The 20476-nt window shown below is 39.2% G+C and overlaps 1 protein-coding gene across 2 annotated transcripts in view; it reads right to left on the minus strand.

The window, feature by feature from the left end:
• CNOT10 (CCR4-NOT transcription complex subunit 10) overlaps positions 1–20476 on the minus strand; it is a 44557-nt gene that overhangs the window by 12958 nt on the left and 11123 nt on the right. For both annotated transcript variants that reach the window (XM_006273246.4, XM_059728814.1), the window contains exons 5-13: positions 20141–20286; positions 18821–18907; positions 17993–18076; positions 17082–17199; positions 14854–15003; positions 13249–13451; positions 9440–9561; positions 8407–8583; positions 5690–5770 (exon numbers count right to left, since the gene is read on the minus strand). In XM_006273246.4, the coding sequence (XP_006273308.1) occupies positions 5690–5770; positions 8407–8583; positions 9440–9561; positions 13249–13451; positions 14854–15003; positions 17082–17199; positions 17993–18076; positions 18821–18907; positions 20141–20286 (1168 nt within the window). The remainder of the gene's footprint in view (positions 1–5689; positions 5771–8406; positions 8584–9439; positions 9562–13248; positions 13452–14853; positions 15004–17081; positions 17200–17992; positions 18077–18820; positions 18908–20140; positions 20287–20476) is intronic.

A 20476-nucleotide genomic window follows, 5' to 3' on the forward strand; every position in this document is an offset into this window, starting at 1 on the left:
CTTTCCTCAACTGGTGTCAAAGAAGTAGAATAGCTCTGTAAAGAGAGCATTAGACCATGGACCAAGCAGTCTTAAACTTCTGAAAATGAACTATCATTACATTTCTCACTCTAGGAAGAGGCTGAATTTGATTCCACACAACATTTGGGCTTTGGTTCAGAACAAGAGGCACCTGCTCACACAAGTGTTTTCCTTGCTCCTTATCAGTGTCGTCAAAGACACAAGTTTTCGAAGAAGTAGCATTTAAAATTTGGACCCATTTCAAAGGTTCACACTTTACACAAGAGGAAACAGCTATGGGATTAGAGTTGTCTGTTTCTGTTGCACTGCCTGTTCTGTTGTAGTGCTTTGGAGCTCTAGGTCATGAACCAGGACCCCACTGGTTTACCTACTGTTCAAACAAAACACAAAAAAGTGAGAGTCTATGTCCTGAAGAACTTATAAGAAACTAGAAAGCAGTGAAAGGAGGTGGGAAGAGAAACAAAGGGGGAAAAAAAAAATCAGACAGTATAATCTACAAAACAGGCAGTGATCTCAGCAAAGCAACATCCTAACTATTGCCAATTTTTGTAGGCATCATAGCCAAGCATTTTTAAGAAAAGAGTTGAAGGCAAACAACAAAGTAGCTTTGCAAATGTTTCTGGGCAGTTTGGGGAAGACACATTTTCATATAGGTACTTTTGTAAGTGGGCACTGGAGGCTGGCATCATGGTCTGATCACAGGCAGGAGCTGATAGCAAATAGAAAGGTGATGGATGGAGAGAGAATAGGCCATGTAATGAAGAGAAAAGCTTTCATTACATGAGATTAAAAAAAAAAAAAAGAGGGGAGGAAGGAAAGACACAAATGGTTCAAGCAATAGGCTATGCAGGCAACCTCTGAAGTAATTCCTGGGATAAGCATGAGCAGGCCAAAATGACACTTGTGAAAGCGAGAGAAAAGGATGTTGCAGCAAATGGAAAGAGAGACTATGAAAAACTAAACAAGGGTTTTAACTGTTTGGATGTATAGGCCTAAAAGACTAGAGAGATTACACAGAAACAATATAGAAGACAAATATAGACTGGATGTTAAGACTGAGAGAGACCTCCAAGTTGAAGGTAGCTGGTGATGTTGTCCTCAGCAACCGAAAAGAGGTTGTGAAGAAGAGTGGCTGCTGGTGAGAGATTAAGGGTAAGTACATACAGTCAAAAAGCCTGACGCTGACTCGATTCAATCTTTGCAGGTTAGCCTAAACTGCACAGATTATACCAATAAGCAACTGAACATTCACTTCTGGATTCCAGAAAGGCAGACACATGCCTACAGTGGCCCAGGCCAAAAGCCAGGGGGTGCTACAACATCCCTCCTTGCTCAGCTGAAGACAGCTTGGGCCAAGGCTAGCCTGCCCATCTTGCAAGGGGAGGTTTGAGGAGGAGGTGCAAAGCATTTTGGGATACTGGGGGACTGGGAGTTAACTTGAATGTAGAGGGAATCTGGGACAAAAGTTCAATAAACCGATTTAACCTAAATCAGTTAAGTGTGGGAGCCTATACACGAACAGCGAGGCTGCTCCAACATGCTGTAATTACAATGCATTGGAGCAGACTTGATTAAATTGAGTAATTACCACGCTCCAGCAGACTCCAACATCTCATGTATCAGCACCTGTACACTGAAAAATGGTGGTGGGGGCACTTTAACTAAAGCTCATTCAACAAGTTTTAGTTAAAGCGCCCTGTCACCTTTTTTCAGTGCACAGATGCTGATACAAAGAGACACTCGGGGTGCTTTAATTAGAGCAGCTCTTGCAGCTGCTCTAATTAAAGCCCCGTCTGTCCCCTCCCACTCTCTTTGGAGCATGTGTATAAATACCGTCTGATACTACATCTATCCAGGTTTATCTTAAACTGATTTTGGCCATTTTGAAAGCAGTTTATGTGCACTGAATATCTGTTGTGTTACAGATCTGAACCAGTTTCCAATTGCTTATACTGGGTTGTGTGTAATTTCTGTCCCCTAGCTAGCCCAAGAGTCCTGAAACTGATTCTTGGTTTCCTCTCTACTACCAGTTTAAATTTCTATCCTAAAAAGGATGGGAACAGAAGCTCTGTCACTATCTTGACATATTTCCACTGCTCTGCCTTGGAGGTCTAATGCTTGAACTTTTCCTTCCAAGTCAGCCAACTTGGCCTTCTGTTTATGTACAGTGCTACTGATGATTACCCCGATCCTTCAATAATTTGCATAACTGCACGAATTGCAACATGCAAGGTTCAGTTTGGAGTAATGGGCAACCCTAAATTATGAGTACTTTGCCTAACTTTGGTGGGGTTCATCAGGGAAAGGGGAGAGGACTGCCCACATCATCTTCTGTCTAATTTATTCAATTTACTTTCAGATATGGTGTCTAGCTCTGGAACATCACAAGGAGTTTCTTGGCAAGTGTTTACTGGCCTGATAATAACCAACAACAAATAAACAAGAGGGTATGCCTGCTTAACTAAAATGTATGAAAAGAAATGTGCGTAGAACTAACAATCAAATACAATATTTCTTATTTTGAGCTTTTGGTTTCTATAACTTTAGGTCGTTTTCCAACAACATCTGCTGAAATTTTTCACATTCTGCTTTAGCTGAATGGTAGTGCTTGAAGGCAAGAAGCTGGAAACAAGAAAAAAATACAACAAAATATATATCCTTGAGGAATTTAAGCATTGCATTTTAAAGGTCACAGGCATTTCCTAATCATGTTTCACTGACTAACCTAAGGTACTCAGCCAGGATGACCAAGGAATGGAGCTGTAACAAACCCAGTGTTTAAAAAAATGCCTATTGCTAGCCTTCCAGCTTGGTATTTCAAAGAATAACTAGAACATGGCATTAAAAACAAGCCAGAGGTTTCCAGCAATGGCTTGGCCTAACCACACAGGACAGATGTGCACTCAGATTTTTTACACTTAATACCACACTATCATTTGTTCACACAATGCAGCCCTGACATCTGCCACATGCCCAATTTTCAGTGGTCTGTGCCAAATAGCAGCAACTCTGAGTAAAGAATAGGAACTGTTTAATATTTCAAATGGTGTGTGCAGAAGCAAAGTGAAGCTACTGAGGAATTTAAGAAAGAGGCAGCACTTGTAATATTACAAAATAAAAGAGGAGAGAGATCATTTCAAACTAGGTTACTCATTCTGTAAAGTCAAAGACTAAATATGCTTGGACTAGAAGCATTAAGATTCTCAATGCATTCTTGCTTACTCCCTGGCATATACATGTAACTCATGAAAGAAGAAAATGGAAACTACAAGTACTAGCCATTACATATTACCTACCCACCAAGGCAGATCTAGGGCACTTATCTGTTTGATATCCAACAAACATTTCCATGACTAGTTCCTCAGACATGTAAACTAGCAATTAGCTCTGGGACAGGAAGACATAAAGGGGCAAGCTTTTAGGAAGCAGTTTTGCGCGTATTGAGTTCCATGTGCTTTGCCTATACTGGACTTTAGGGACGCCTATAGCACAGTGAAGCCCTGTTGCGAAGCATAACCCACCTGCTCACTTCTGCTCCTCCCACACCAAGTTCCAGAAATGAGGCCACAAGGTGCTGAGCACATGCCCCAGAACTAATTTCAAGCTTTTGTTTTCTAGCACACTCAATGGCATGCATACAATACCACTCAAAGGCAGCTGCACCGTCTCATTTCTGGGATCTAGCATGCATGCATGCATGCATGCATGCATGCAGTGAGAGCACAAAGTCAGAGTGTACTTCATGACAGTGCTGCCTGGCACGGATGGAGGAAAAGTAGATATATGTTCTTCAGACCATACCAGTTGGCACATACCAACACCACACAAGTACTAAACAAAGCCTTAGAAAACCTTTGTTTTACTAATCATCATTGAAGAATATATAGAGCAAGCAGAATGTTTAATAGATTTTGGTAGTCACTGTCAATGGCTTTTTTTTTTTAAATGGCCATTGCATGTAATGCAAAAAGTCAGTCTATTATATTATCATCTGTGTTACAAGACCCAACACAAAACCAGGGTTTAGGCTACTTTGCATTTAGCATTATCCAAGCAAGCTACATTATAGGCTGGCATCAAAACTAGCCTTGCATGAGCCCCAGAAGGAAAAGGTCACATACTAAAGTTTCAATCCTTTCCAGTAATGACAGCAGGAAGCAGATTCTTGATTTTGACTTTGTAAGGTAAAGATAACCAAGGTATAGTAAAGAGAAAGCAGACTCATTCTGTCTTCTTCCCTGCACCTGTCATCAGAAGTTGGTAACATACAGCCTGCAATTTTCTTATCCAGTCCATGTGTGAGGGCCAGAGAAACTGGTGAGATTCAGCAGCACCAGCCCCTTAAAGGAGTCTTGTTCTCAAGGTGCCTGCTGCTGAGGACTGGTTTCTGTGCCCACCCAGAATTCCTCTCACCCTCACTACCAAATAAGCTGCTCCCCACTGGTAGTGGCCATTAGGGTTGTGTGAAGCTTTGGTCCCCGATTCGATTTGGCAGAGATTCGGCCCGATTTGGTGGCCAAATCTATAAATCCAAATTTAAATCAGAGGACCCTTTAATCTCCCCAAATTGAACCAAAACCCTCCGAATTGGTTCAGAAAGATTTGGACAGACACAGCTTTAAATGCTTTTTCTACATACTTCTAAGTAGCAGGTGGCTCGTGAGAGCTGCAACGCTGGGGCACATGGAGCGTCCCGCAGGAGTACAGGGGGCTCCCCAGACACACTTGGCAGCAGACGTGGAAGCGGACTTGAAGCCCTTCCAGTCCACTTCTGCGTCTGCTGGGAAGCATACAAACCACCCCCTCTGCACCCTCCCAGCTCAGTGACTGGGCCTCTTGGATCTGGGGGGGGCATTCCGGGTCCCTCTGCAGCTGATCCAGGGGGAACCCCCATGTGCTCCCTGGCAGACCTGGAAGTGGACCGGAAGTACTTCTGGTCCACTTCCAGGTTCGCCGCTGACCATGTGGTGGGCCCCTCCACACACACTCCTGTGGCATGCTCTATGTGCCCCAGAATCGCAGCATTCACAAACCGCACTGGTACCTCGAGGTATATAGAACATTTTTTTAAAGCTGCATCTATGTCCAAATCACCAATTTTCTGAATCAGCACTGAATCTTCAGATTTGGATCCGGCCAAATTGAATCGGGGACAGCAATCCGAATCAATGAATAGAATCACTGTCCCCGATTTGGTTCAAATCCGAAATGAATAGGGCCCGCTTCACTTACCCCTAGTGGCCATGCTTTTCAATGGTGCTCTGTAAGTGGAGGCTTCATTAGGAGGGTCCATGAAACCAGCACTTGGCATAGAACAGGGAGGGCTGGGGCGCTGCAAAGGGGTTAGGTGGCCTATGATGGCAGCCAGGCTGCAAGTGCTAGCCTGCCGTTCAAAATGCTGCCAACCCTTGCTCTATGCTTAGCTTATAGACAGTGTTTGCTCAATGGCACAGACACAGGAAGGCAAAGCAAAAGCTTCCTTAGATTAATATTATGTAACCTCCTGGTAACTTGCTGATTATTTGATCCAAGCATACTAGCTTTGACATCACTTTCAGGTGCAGCATAAAAACTTTTTTAAAACTTTAAAAGCACAGTCTGACATTCTGGAGTTACTGTCAGGTCTTTGTTTAGTGATGCTCCTTTTATTAAAAATGTTAGAACTTACCTCAAATTTTCTAACTCCTGTTTCCTCAGAGGTGAAGAAGGTGGAGCTGGAATGAATTTATCTCCTTCATGACTTTTAGTGCTAAAAGGAAGACAGCAGGGTGTTAATTATGAACAGTGATCTTCAAGGCCTTAACAAAAAACAACAAAGAAAGAAAGAAATCTAACTGAAACTAACATCGACACTAATCCAGTTTGTTAAGAAAAAAAGATTCAGTATGCTGAAATTGAGGCTTGGGCAAAAAAAAATAAATAAAAAAAAAATGGAGGGCTGGCAATATTTCAAGAACTTCTATCACTGCCATTTGAGAAGAGTGGAGGTGGGGAAAGGTAACAACTTGTCATCAATCCACAAAGAGAGAAAATCCACATCAATGACACCTTACAACAGCTTTAAAGTTTTTTTTAAATTCACTTATGAGAGTACTAAAATTGGTAGCAGCAGTGCGAGTGGGGTATGCATCTGAAAGGCAAAGCCATATTTCTTTTTACCAACTGGTAAAAAGGCCCATCTAGGAGGCGCTACAACTTTAATTTCTTCATACACACCTCTACTGAAAAAGAGTATGTCCAATTTTGCTGAGATTCATTTTCCCTTTGGTAAAGTGCTAATAAAAGATTTAAATATGCATCAATACTTGACAATGAGAGTGATTTCCGTCTCAAACTTGCATTCCCCCCCTCTATTGTTGGCAGTAAGCACCATTTTCCATGTGGACAAATACACAACTGCATTCAACTATAAGTTGAAAAAAAAACAAAACAGTTTCTTTCTGAAGTAGTGAAGGATACAATTGCATTTTTGCACAAAAACCAAAATATTTGAAAAGACCCAAATCTTTCAATTGAAAGCAAGCACCAAGCATTTTTTCACCCAAGCTAAGCTTTGCCTCACCTCCACTTAGCAAAGGGGTGGGCAAAACGTGGCCTGTCAGGCCATTCTATCTGCCCAAAACAATTGCCCACCCCTGACTTAACACAAGCACCGCCTAATAAATATACTTAGAGGCATAAGCATGGTCACTGAAAGCAAACATCAAAACCAGCAAGTACAGAATAGGAGAAAACCTGTACCAATTACTGTTGAAACTTATTAGCCTGATTTCTTGATGAAAAACTCTAAGACAAAAATCTCTTTGTCACTGCATTCAAACGCACATACTTTTCACTAAGGGAATCTATGCCACAGTTCACTGTGCATAACAGTTTTGTGTTATACACGGTCCATGTGAATTGTACTTCTAGTTCTTTGTTTGTCCCTTCTCCTCCAAACAAGGAAGGTTCCCAGCTGGGAGGAACAGAAAGGAAGCATTTGAAAAACTTAGTAATGTAAGTTCAGGAACAGCTTTAGTTATTGGATCCTGTGGTCATCTGCGACCCTTGGGAGGGAAGGCAGTGATTACATTAACTGTAACAGCCTGTGATCTTGAGACAGTAAGAAATCCTCTTGTACAGTGCATACTTTTTCTTCCTCACTCTGATTAAGGTAAAAGGCCATACTGGGGGGGGAGGGGGGGGGAAAACTCATAAGAAAAATGATAATGCTTGGACTGTGATCATCGAGGATTACTAAGTGGGACAATTTCTTTTTATCATCTTCCCTAAATGCAAGCAAAAAACCTCTACAAGTGGGAGGTGTCATTTAAACACCCTACCACAAAAGCAAACAGCTTAAGAGCTAAGTTACTACATGGGTCTACCACACTTTTAGAATATATATTTGAAGTAGGATAGAATTTAAGCGATGCAACTTTATTAAAATTTTCTTAAAAGGACTGTAAAATTCCAAAGCTACTTGGCCTTTCTTCCAGAGCTAGATTTACATTTTTTTCCCTCCTCACTGCGCTACCGAAAAGGGAGGGGGTTCATGGCATAAGGACAGCACGCACAGAAACCAAGAAAGTTTCGCTGCACAGTTGTCAGTACGCTTCTGTAACATCCCAGATGGTTTATGGAAGTTCAGAAAAGTGCGTGTAGGAAGAAGGAGAGAGAGAGGGAGGGAGAACCAAAGTCCTCTTGACTTTGGTTCTAGAATGTCAGCTTTGTAAGTTATTAGAAACTTGGTAAGCCAACGGAGCTTGTTCTAAAATTCTTTTTGTTAGTATGTCATTTTTGCAAATGCCAACTCTGTTTCTTTCTCCCATACCTACTAATGTAATCTCTATCCAATTCAGAAACAAGCAAAGCAGTAAACAAAGACTCTTGGGTTGTACACATGACCAATTTGGGCAAGTACAGGTAACTCATTAGACACAAATACACCCTGAATCAACTAAGAAGCACAACTAGAGAGGAAAAACCTTATGTCACTGTAACAATTGAGAGTTCACTTAGAACTAGAAAAATATAATATACTGTGCGCTGCAGGGGTGCGTGGGAAAACAAAACACGTATTTAGTATTCACAGAAGGCAAATAAAGAATGTACAGTGAAAACAACTGTAAAATGGATGATTTCATTGTTTAGGTTTTTATTCCCTTCCATTTACTGGTGAAATTCCAGTCAATTTTTTCTCCTCTAGTTTGCTTACGAATACTAAAAACTACTACTGCTCTAACTGATATATATTTCATGGAGACCTCAGTGTGCTTTTGAGATTCAAATTTTGCACTCCCATTTTTCAGCACATCACACAGGCTAGCCAGCAGGCACAGAATGTCAACTACACGTGTGGTGGACAGAAAAGTTTGAGATGCAACTAAAACATCTATTGTTTACCTGCATGCTTCACTGTTTTCACTGTTCTCTGCATTTCCCCCCAACTGGTTACTAGTTTTAGATCCATTTTCCTGCTTTGACTCCTGCTGATCTTCGGGCAGCAACAGCAAGGCATTTCTCAGACAAATTGCTGCAAACTCCATGCTGGCTACAGGGATAGCCGAGGACTGGCCATCACTTAGAAGGATGGAAATTAACAGGTAAATATTAAGACACAAAGAGCTCTAAAAAGCAAATTCAGAAAAACATAGAAGAACTTTATCCTATGAAACTAGTGGAGAATTAAGCTTAAGCATAAACGTTCCTTTTTTGCAGACAACGAAATCCTTCACATTCTACTTCAGAGCTTGATCCCAGAAGCACTTCAGGCATAGGAGTCCTACTTGTTTGAAAAACAAAATGTGAACGAACTGTGTTTTTCTCTAACAGAATACTTGCAGCACTTCTTTGTACACTGGATTCAAGCATTGCTGCTTGTACAAGGCAATGCAAGATATGCAAGAATAAGACCATGTATACATGATATTGTGGCCAATAAATTCCACCACTTGAGAAGTACAAACAATTTATTTATCATATTGCTTCTTGAAATATTACAGCTCTTACAAGAGAAGACAATATAACTAACAAGTCCTAATGCTTTAGAGAAAACTTACTGGCTTGCTTCTTCTTCCAAACTACTTTCTAGAATAGTTTATTGGCAAACATTTCCCTTCTTGTAAAACAAATTAATGTATACAACTAACTGGAAAACATGAATTGTAGAGATGGAGTTACAGCCAGTTAAAACTTTAGCTTCATTAAACATACAAGCAGGCCCTCTGCTGGCCAGTACACTAACAAAAGAGACTCAGACCCCAGTCTTCTAAAAACATTTCAACACAACGTAACTTTAACCACCTACATAATCTTGTATCAATCAACAGGAACACCCATTTAAGTAACGTTATTCATGCTTGAGGACGCATTCATTTAAAAAGCTTTCTGGTGAACAGCCCTACATGTATAATTAGGGTACAGAAAATATACTTACTTATAAACAACATTCTGTATGGACTGGGATGCTAGGACTATTTTACGGTGATAGCCTTGACCTACTATGGATTGCACAATTCCCTTTTTGCTTGGAAGACCCTTTGTTTCTTGCTCTGATGTCTAAAGAAAGGAGAAAATACAAAAGAAGCCGATTATATCGAAAAGCTTGAACAAACAGCTTTAAAGGCTGGGAGAGCAAATTACATACATTTTGAGCCTACCTAACTTGTCAGGAAAAGGTAGAGGACCAAATATGAAGAATAAGGAACTCTACAATGTTGATTTCCTTATAAAGGCAGAGAGGTTTACTGTACATACCCTAACTCTGATGAATCTGACACTTTGTATAATGGCCAATTGATCTAGTTTTCCTTTTGCTGTGAAAGAAAAATGACAGTAAAACAAGAAATTGTTTTTAAAAACAAAACAAAAAACACAACACAGCTTTGAAATACTAGGACAAAGAAAAAACCCACATAAAATGCAACTGGATAATACTGCAACCTAGCAATAACTACTGTTAACCAATGACACCAACCATATTACACAGTTTTAAAACGAGCATCTGAAAACACTGCTCACTGGTCTCAAACCATTTCATACGAAGCTTAAGTCCAGACTGTAGCAATATTCAAAGTTACACTAAATGTGTTAAATACTGCTACTGAAAAACAATATTAAAAACCCCTAGGATGGAAGCAAGGAGAAAGAAACACACATCTGAGCCCACACTTTGACTTCATAAAGTCATAATAATCTGGAAAGGCGTCAGAAATATTGGCCATTATCGCAAAAGAATGAATACAGCATTAAATCTCTTAGTAGGCAACTCATGGCAAAAGATCAATCTGTTAGCAGTAAGATCACACAGGGGTACAAACAGCATTTAGCAAAGTGACCGAAAAAAATTGGAGGATTGGGCCAAAAGAAATCTCATGAGGTTCAACAAGGACAAGTGCAAAGTCTGGCACTTATGACAGAGAATCCCATGCACCACTACAAGCTTGGGACCAGTTGGCTAAGCAGCAGCTCTGCAGAAAAGGACCTGGGGGTTACAATGGACAAGCTGGACACGAGTCAACAGTGTGCCCTTGCCGCCAAGAAGGCTAACAGCATGCTGGGCTGCATTAAAAGGAGCGTGGCCAGCAGATAAGATGGAAATAATTATTCCCCTCTGTGGTTCACTGGTGACTCCACAACTGGAGTAGTGTGTCCAGTTTTGGGTCCCTCACTACAGAAAGGATGTGGACAAGTTGGAGGGAGTCCAGTGGAGGGCGACAAAAAATGATTAGGGGGCTAGGGCACATGACTTCTGAGGAGGGGCTGAGGGAACTGAGCTTATTTAGTCTACAGAAGAGAAGACCAAGGAGGGGATTTGATAGCAGCTTTTAACTACCTGAAGTGGGGTTCCAAAGAGGAAGGAGCTAGACTGTTCTCAGTGGTAGCAGATGACAGAACAAGGAGCAAAGGTCTGAAGATGCAGCAAGGGAAGTTTAGGTTGAATATTAGGAAAAACTTTCTTACTAGGAGGTTGGTGCAAGAAATTGCAACCATATAAAGTGCAAAATAATATTAAGGACTCTGGATAATCAGGTCTTAAGCCAATAAAATTGGACATTAAAAAGCAGACACTTTGACCTTAGCAAAGATTCATAGATGCTAGGGTTGGAAGGGACCTCAACAGATCGAGTCCAACCCCCTGCCTAAGCAGGAAAGAGTGCCGGGGTCAGATGGCATGTTAGGCATGTCTATATGCGGCCAGTTTCCTGCACTAAGCAGTCCTGTGCTGAAACACACTATACTGCTGTGTGTGTGTGGCACAATTCTCCCACTTGTGCAGGTCACACTCGCATGTAATATATCCAAGATAACTAGCTTTACGATTTGGAGGGCAGCAGTGTTTCAACATGGTACCATCTGGCTGGTAGAGGGGGGGCATCATTACCCTTGGCATGATACTTTGAACTGATACTTTGAAAGAGGAGGAGCTAATGAAAGGCTTCAAAAAGGTGTTGTGTGGTATGGAGCGGGGAAGATGCAGAACTCAAACAGATGGCCTTGATTCCACAGAAATCAGGGATGAAAAGGTCAAAGCAATCAAAATGGGGAAGGAGGAAAGCCTGCATCTGTTCTGGCTAAATGGAAAAGAAAAGGCCATAAGCCAGGATTCCATCTAAATCAAGAGTGAGATCTGTTGCTTATGCCCAGTTTAAAGTTCCACATGTAGTTATACCTTTACTTTAAGAGTGCAAACAAGACCAACTAGATTATAATTTACAAATATATGTTAGGATTAAAAATGTTACACTACCCTCATGGATCAGGGCACATAGCAAATGCTAATTGATGATGGTTAGACAGAAACTTCCTTTTGGGCCACTTATTCCTTAATACTCTTCCACAATAGAGGTAAGCAATCTTTTGTGGCTGCACGCCAGAATGACCAACTCCAGTTCAGGGGTGGGTGAGTAGATGGGCACTCCATGGGACAAGCTACAGCCAAAGCCGTCTGCCACTGAAGCTCCATGTGCACAGGTCAGATTTCACCATATGTTGCAGACTCTTCCAAGGTTCCTGCAACTTTCCTCTATAGTATATGACCACAGTCAGACTTCAGACTAAACCAGGGGCGGGCAAAATGGTGGATCTGGCCGGCAACCGGATTCCCATTTCTCAGCAGCCCCTGACCACATTGCTGCAGCCAGTTTTCATGGAGACCCCAGGAGCAGGGGTGCTGTGGTGGGGCAGGGAGCCGCTCAGGGGCCGGGACTGGGATCTTGCAGTGGTGACAGTGGGATCTGGAGCCCGGGCAGAGCTGCAATCTGCTGCCTGCGGCATGCTCTGGACTACACTGTTGTTGCTGCAAGATTCCAGCCCTGGGGCTGCTCCCCACACTGTATGCCCTGCCAGCACCACTGGGGCCAGGCTCCAGGAAAATCCTGGCCTTGCAGTTACAGTGCCCCCGCTCCTGGGGTCTCCATGGAAACCTGCTGCAGTGATGCAGGCAGGGGCTGCTGTGAAATGGAGTCTGCCATGGGCCCAATTCAGTCCACAGGTCAGACTTTGCCCACCCCTGGACTAGACAGACCATCTGTCAGAACCAGTGCAATACTTCCTACAAATTTAGATACCACTACATTCAGAGGTAAACAATAAATCAGTATAGTTTGAGCAATACTGCATTTTAATTTATTATCACCCTGGGGTTCTATATTGTGTCTTGCTAAGAGATGAAGCCACACTGCACAAATACAGCTGAACGATGAATTCTTTATAACTGCTTTCAGTCCCAAAATAAATTCAGTGCAAAATGAAATAACCCATCAGCAGAGCCCTGGAGAAAAAAAAAAAAATCAGCTGCAAACGCATTAAATACAGCTATCAATACTATTAAGTACAACCTAAATGCAATATTTAAAATTGCTATGGCAAAATCATGTTTAACTAGTCTAACATGCATAATACTTTTAACTTCAAGGAGGAAATACTTTAACTTACATGGCTTTCCTGTTATCCATAACAAAATAGCTCCCACATTTTTGGGACTTCAGAAAAATAATTTACTCTCTGGACCTTGAGCTCTAAATGGAGATACTGATTTCCATCGTTGTAAAGCACATTAAGCCCTTCACATTGGGAGCTCGCTATCAATTCAGCATTATATTATTTGCTTAAGCAAGTGTTGCAGACTCATGCTTCTAACCTGGGACAGTTCCAATCATGGAAATCACTCTTCTTTAAAAATGTCATGGTAATTATTTAAAATATGTGAGAGATGTTAAGAAAATCTTAAGCAAACATACTTACCCCCTTATTGGCAGCAATGCAGCATTCTGCTAGTCTCAGCCAAAGGCGTGGGTTTGAGTGATAAACTTGGACAGCTTCTATCAGGCATTCAAAAGCAGCTAAGGGCCTCCCAATATGTAAAAGTTGAATTCCACAATTATACAGCAGCTCATACCGTTTGTTAGTCAGCAGTGTACACATAGGTCTCCCTGAAAATTTCTTGCCTGTAAGAAAGATAGGCATCCCTTTTAAGATCATGGAGCCCTGTTACAAAACTTCATTATATAAAACTCACTAACCGTCCTTCTGTAAATAGATTCCACCCATCTCAGAACTGATCCTTTCCCCTTTTTCCTTAGCATATGCTGCATTATCTTCTACCCTTTTTCCTCACTTTAAAAAAATATAAACACTGCACTTGACTTATACACAGGGCCAACTTACAATTGCTGCTTAAGTCCTGACTTTTACACCTACAATATTTTAGTACATGTAATAAACACAAAGTCAGAATTGTTTTCAATTTTTTATTTTAGTATTTTTAATATATTTAAACCTCCAGGTCCTTTCCTTGGTTATTTGATTCTGAAGAGGGGTTCAGTAAAAATTATGGCACTTCAAGGTCTTTATCTGTAGCTATGGATTTATATTCAGGAAAAAAAATTGTTTTCCCTAAAACTGGACCTGAACGCAGGGAGTAGACTTATTAATCAAAATCACTCAGCAGATAGCTAAGGATAAAACAAACTCTAAACTAATTTCTCAAGTTAGTATTAACAGGAGACACACTAACCCAGATTGTTATGAATTCACCTGCCTTCTTTATTATTTTTTTTTTTTTTTAATTACTATATTAGTTTGGCCTTAAAAAAAAAAAAAAGACAAAATATCTGTTTTGCTAGTGTAATAGGAGATTGTAACAAATGGCCTCAGACTGTAATGTCAGCACAAAGGCAGCCTCACCATGACCTACACAAGGATACTTAAAGCACATGGTTTTAGGCAAAGTGGGAATTTAAGAGTAGGTTTGATATATGATTTCTTGTTTAAAAAAAAAAACAATCCGGTCAATTGCTATTCATCTGACATGTTAAGAAGACACGATATATCACCAACTTATCAGGCTTTGCTTTACTTTTCTGTAAATTAAAGATGAAATCAGAAAATGACAAGTATGATTAAATTTTATGCGACTATTGACATAAACCATACAGTCCAAGTAAGTTTCTATTAAAAAAGCACTGCATGGTTAAGGCATCTTTCAAAAGAAAAAAGAAGAGGCATTTCCAAGTCTTGGCAATTTATCCACAACATCAAGAAATCTGTGGTTATTCCAGATCTTCTTGGTTGACAATCAAAAGGATATAAACAAGTCTAGAAATAATTACCAAGGCTTCCCAAGTGGTCTGAAACCTGGGAGAAAATAGATGATAAAGTGCATGCTACTACTTTTGACGGCAATTATATCTCGACTTCAAAGTACATTACCAGCTCCTTTTCCTCTTATCCTCTCCCCAAAGATTGCCAAACAGTAGTTAACCAAAAAGGTAATATTGTAGAGTTCACAGTAGTAGTTTGATTTAAGGATCCTTCCCTTACCATTCCTCTTCATGCTACAAGCCATACCTGGATCTGTGCTACCCATTCCTAGTTGTGCACATGCATTATCGTTTTCCTGCAGGGCCTTTTTAAAGTAGAAAATTCCTAAGTTGTGCTTTCCCATTGCAAAATGGATGCAGCCAAGATTGTTCCAGAACATGCACCTTAAGCACTCGCCTGTGTGACAACAGCAAAAGATCAGGTTAACAAAAGTCACACATTTTAACAGTTCAAGTGATTATGGTATGAAGTACTGCAATACAATACAACATCTCACATCAGGTCATGATGTTAAAACCAATCTATGTTTGAACCCCCTGCTATTTCTGTATGCCATTTCGTTTCGTTTGAATATATCCATTAAATAATTTCAAGTTAAAAGTATCAAGTGTTTGGTGGATTTATGTATCATGCTCTAAAGCAGCAGGGTATAAAACCACTTTGGCAGATTTAGGATTAAAGCACATCAATCTGAAAATTCCTAGTGTTTCACATGTAAACACTTGCAGTTTTCTGACAGATGGTTCTTGTAAGAAAGGAATTCTTCAATGACATTATCTGCCACTGTTGTATAAAATAAACAACCGTGCTAACCCAACAACATAAGCCGAAGAAATGAAGTCTTTTCAGACTAAGAATTCAGTCTTCCTTGGATATATTCTGATAGGTACACTGTAAACATGCAAGACAGCAAATTTAAGTTTTTACTTATTTACTGGTAACTGCCAGTTGAGAGCATTACAAAATCATGAAAAACTATTGAGTTTCCATATTTTAGCCTTTTAAATCAGAAGTGTCAAACTGAAATGATTTGTCAAGCCAGGTCCAGACCATAGGGCTTCTTGCAGGCCACCTCCAGATCTAGCTTCTCGCTTTGGATGGAAAAGCTATTGCATCTGAGCCCACAGCCAAGGAGTTAATGCTGCCAGTACTCACTCCTCTTGCCACAGAGTCAGTCCAACCAGCCATGACATCCCTTTTTCAATCATACTGACTACTGATTAACTGTATGGTTTCCTAACTATGCAGAGGTCAGTCCCAATTACTGCAGTTGTTTTGATTTTACTATAGTCATAAATGAAGTGATATTCCCAGGGCAAATTCTGTGATTGCCAGTATCCAACTATAATTTCTTCAGCATATTCCTATCTTATTTAGTTATATATTTATTTAATTTATATGCTGCCCTTCCCAAAGAAAGCTCAGGGCAGTTTGCAATAGAAGACAAAAATGTATAGAAAACAATAAAATATTGAAGAAGATGCAATGAAAACCTCAAAACCACAGAATTCAACACACAAATGTATATCTCTCCCCTCCTTCCTGCTCCCCTGTCTCTGACCAAGGACAGCATCCCACCACCCAGCCCAACATCAATTCCCAACCCACATTCACTTATTCTATAAAAAGGAAAGCAACCAAAAAAACCCCAACAAACCCCCAAAAATAAAACACTTCCCCAAAAATATTTGTTCTGCTCTCCCAGATTGCCCTCTAATCCCTACCCACCCCCTATTTATGATGCAAGAGTTTCATGGTGTTCCAGAAGAACAATCTACCATAAAACATAAAACTAAAGTGGAAAGAGAGGTAATTAACAGCTTTAACATTTACATTTCATGAAGGAACAACAATTTTTGTTGTACAAAACTGGAATTTAGATTTTGCATGGGTTTTCCCCATTTCTTCACTCCACATTATAAATTACCAAATATGACTAACATGTTACTTACATGCCACCCATTTCACTTGAAAGAAAACTTTTTTTTAAGAAAAGAAGCCATTTATACATATACAAATATATATGTTATACATATACACCTAATACTTCATGCAAACTTGAATTTACGCTGCAGAGTGCTCTAGGTGCAACACAAAACCTTATTGTCTAGCAGCAACCCTACAATTCTATTGTTAGTCTCCACTGGCCCAAGCACAGATGTTAACAACAACAATTCATATCCTTTTGTGTAGCAATTTTCCTAAATAGCTACTAAGTTAGTTTTAAAGACTTTTTTTTTTTTTTAAGCACCGCTACCAAAAACAAACAAACAAAAAACCCCCAAACAAACTGTATCTGCTGGCTGGGGATGAGGATATGGAAAGATGCCAATGGAAATCAATACCCTGGTATTTAAGGTCTTAATCCTTCAAGCACTTATACAAACATTCGACTTAAATGGCAATGAATCGTCTCATTGAGCTTAGACTACTTATATTTATAAGTGCTTGCAGAATGAGGTCTTATGTTTTACCTGTTTTCATGAATCCTGGATGCTCAGCAATGTTTGCACTGTTTAACAGTTTTACTGCTTTCCGATAATTGCCCCTCAGATATTCAAAATTACTCTTAAGAAAGAGTGAAGGAGCAGACTGAAAAGAAAACAACAAAGTTAATTAATAAATTGCTTTAAGCACCCTCTTGATAGACCTGTATACTGCTCTAGGAAGTTATTGACAACTGTTGTTATTTTTAAAATAGAAGGGTTAAGGGCCCTTTTATTTTAAGGCAGCAACATTTGTCTCAGGTACATGATCAATACGCCACTAATTAATTGACTTATTACTGAATGTTTTCATAATCACCTTTAAAAAGCCTAGAATTGTAACAAACTGCTTTAACATACACAGTGGCTGCCTTTACATGAGTGATGGACAATGCAACAAAAACCATTTTAATATCCCAAATTATTATTCTTACATATCTACTATGGAGTGATCTCATCCTACATATGATGAAAAAAGTAAACAAAAACCTACTCAAGTTCATTAAGGTTCCTAATAATTCAATGGAGTTTGGATTCCCTAATTTTTCTTGGATGATTATACTATGTATGGAATTAACTCTGTGTGTGGCAATACTCACAGTCTCCATTAAGAGTATTATAAAACACAGTTAAGCATTCATTTACATAGTACTTCATTCTTACTCTTAAATCATTAAGAACAACAAATAATTTCCTAAGCACATATACAGGATCCTAGACAATCTAAATGACAAATTCCATACTAGTGATTTCGAATTATTTAAAAGTAAATTATAAACTTGACTAGTGCTAGCAACTGAAAGCCCATTAACTTAAGACTTTCCCCGGATGTCCAAAATTTAATGTGAAGAAAGTTAAACACGACAAAAATTCCAAAGAATACAGTAAAAATAGCTTACATTTCCAGCAGTATTCATAACTGACTTGATCTCCCTTTTACATGCTTTTAAAGACTTCATCTGGATATAGGCTCTCACTTTGTACTGTTAAATAAAAGTCAAGGTTAACATTTTTAAGCATAATTTTAAGAACATTTTAGTAAGTTATACAATGTGATGTAGACTATGAGGTGCAACATACCTAGATTTGCTATAGTCTACTTAAAACTCAAACCTAACAAAACCTATTTAAAAACTGGTTTCAGGCAACAGACTTTGTGTTCAGAATATGAAGAACAATTAAGTGTTTGTCTAAAAATAATTCTTAGTGAATCTTCCTACTGTTGTTGGCAGAGTAACAAATTCAAACCCAAAACCTAGAACATCAGCTCTTCAAATAGTAAAGATCTCAAACAGTTGAGATCTTTTAACTTCCATTGCAACAATTAACACCTATATCATAAGAAAAGCATTTGTTCGATACATTTGAAAGCTGTGTCAGACACATCCTCAGGTGGTGTAAACTATCAGAAGTCCATCATGTGTAAACTGTTATAGCCATACTGATTTTAAAAGCACTCTGACACGTTTTTATGAGTTGAGGTTCTGACCCTAAGATGCTTAAACCATTTGCTGCATTTTGAGGTCTTACAGAAACAGGGAAGAGAAAATTAAGATGCAGAAATCTAAGCTTTTCTTTTTACAGGTTTTAGAGGCTCCTTAAAAATAGATGACCTACCAAGGTCCCTTCCAACCCTAATTTTCTATCATTTTGAAAATTAACTAGATTTGAAATATTCATAAAAATTAAACTGACATGTGAAAATTGCATGTGAAAAGGTTTCCCACCTGATGTATCTTAGATTTTGCAGCTTCTATTAAAACTCCACTTTCAGTTCTATGATTAGATGACTCCTTAGCTGTGTTGTTACCTGTCTGAATATCAAATGAAAGAGGATAGTGACTGTGAACTATTAAAAAAAGCCTGTAAATTAAAATGAAATTATTTTTCTTAGGTCTATTATCAGAGAAGAAATTGATATGTAATAATTCTAAAAAAAAAAAACCCAAACAAGCCTACTGAAAATTGCAAAAGTTAGTAAGTAAAGGAAGTCATGACATGGAAGTCTAAGACAGCTCCTGCCAAATTATTAAGAATAACATTCTACATTTACACAATAGCGAAGGCAACTACTATTGCCACCACATCAACCAAGTATGTTTTTTGGAAACTAATACATTCTTATGAGACCTCAAGGGATTTTTCATTTGCTTTCAGACTTTTCAGGAAGAGGACTTTACATTTAATATAGAAAAAACTAATTTTACTTCCTTGACATTTTATTTCATTAGAACATTAAAATACCTTCATTTAGGTCCTATGTAGCTTGAAGCCACTCCCTATCTCCTTAGTACTTTTTATACACAGCAGCAGTGAAATTTCAGTGCCACCAGAACAGATTATACCTCAACTCTATGTCACTGTTATGACATATATACTCAAAGATTCCTGTTAACACACAACCATGCAGTAGAAACTCCTCTCCCCTGCTCAAGGACTGCAACCCAAAGAAGCTTCCAGGATGACAAAGTGGGTATAACCGGTCCTGAAAAGTTGAACTGCCTCATTAATGTAAAATTTGCCAGGAGGAAACACCTCTCTCTCAGCCCCTGGTTTGGTTCAGAGAGAAGCTAATATACAACTGCCAGATGCAATTACAGGTATAGACATGAACAAATTATCCCAAATTAATGTAGGAAGGAGGTTTACCATGCATCAGCTGAGCCACAGTAACTTATTTGGTTGCCTGCTCTAACCTGCAACTAGTAGAAGGTAACTACCACAATTTAGCATTTTACTTTGGATAAACTGCTGTGATTTAGCATCCATTTACTGCAGGATAGAGAACACACATGAAATGGTTACCACTGATCTGCTGACACACAATAAAAGCACCTCAAATTAAATCTGTAAGACTTAAGTATTCTGTTTTGTGGACAGATAAGGAAGTGATCAGATGCCATCTAAGATTAAAAACCTTTTAATTTTAAACACAGTTAACTATAATAAACTAAACGAACAAGCTTCAGTTAGTTATTTCTGGATTAGTTTAAACCGCACTGCAGTGAACGTGTCTAAGATTTCAGAAGGTCTTAAAACATACTCACCTCATTTTTTCCATTCTTGCTGTTATTATTGCCCTGTGAAATCATTTTTTCTAGAACAGCAAGCAAATGTAAAGCTTTCTCAGCTTGGTAAGTTAGCAGATACAAATCTACAAGGAGAAAGCACACAGCCTGGGCAAATTTTTCTTCTACAAGAAAGAAAAAAATAAGTTATTCTTGTTTTAATGTATTTAGCACCTAGTATGTTAAATATCTAATTTAGCACTACAGATAAGCTATTTACTTAAGTGCCCTCATACATTGGTAGAAGAATTTTAATGCATCATGTATGCTGATAAACAAATCTACAAATATCATAAATGCTTCCCTGAAAATGGT

This window comes from Alligator mississippiensis, chromosome 5 (genome assembly GCF_030867095.1).
Source record: "Alligator mississippiensis isolate rAllMis1 chromosome 5, rAllMis1, whole genome shotgun sequence".
NCBI lineage: Eukaryota > Metazoa > Chordata > Crocodylia > Alligatoridae > Alligator > Alligator mississippiensis.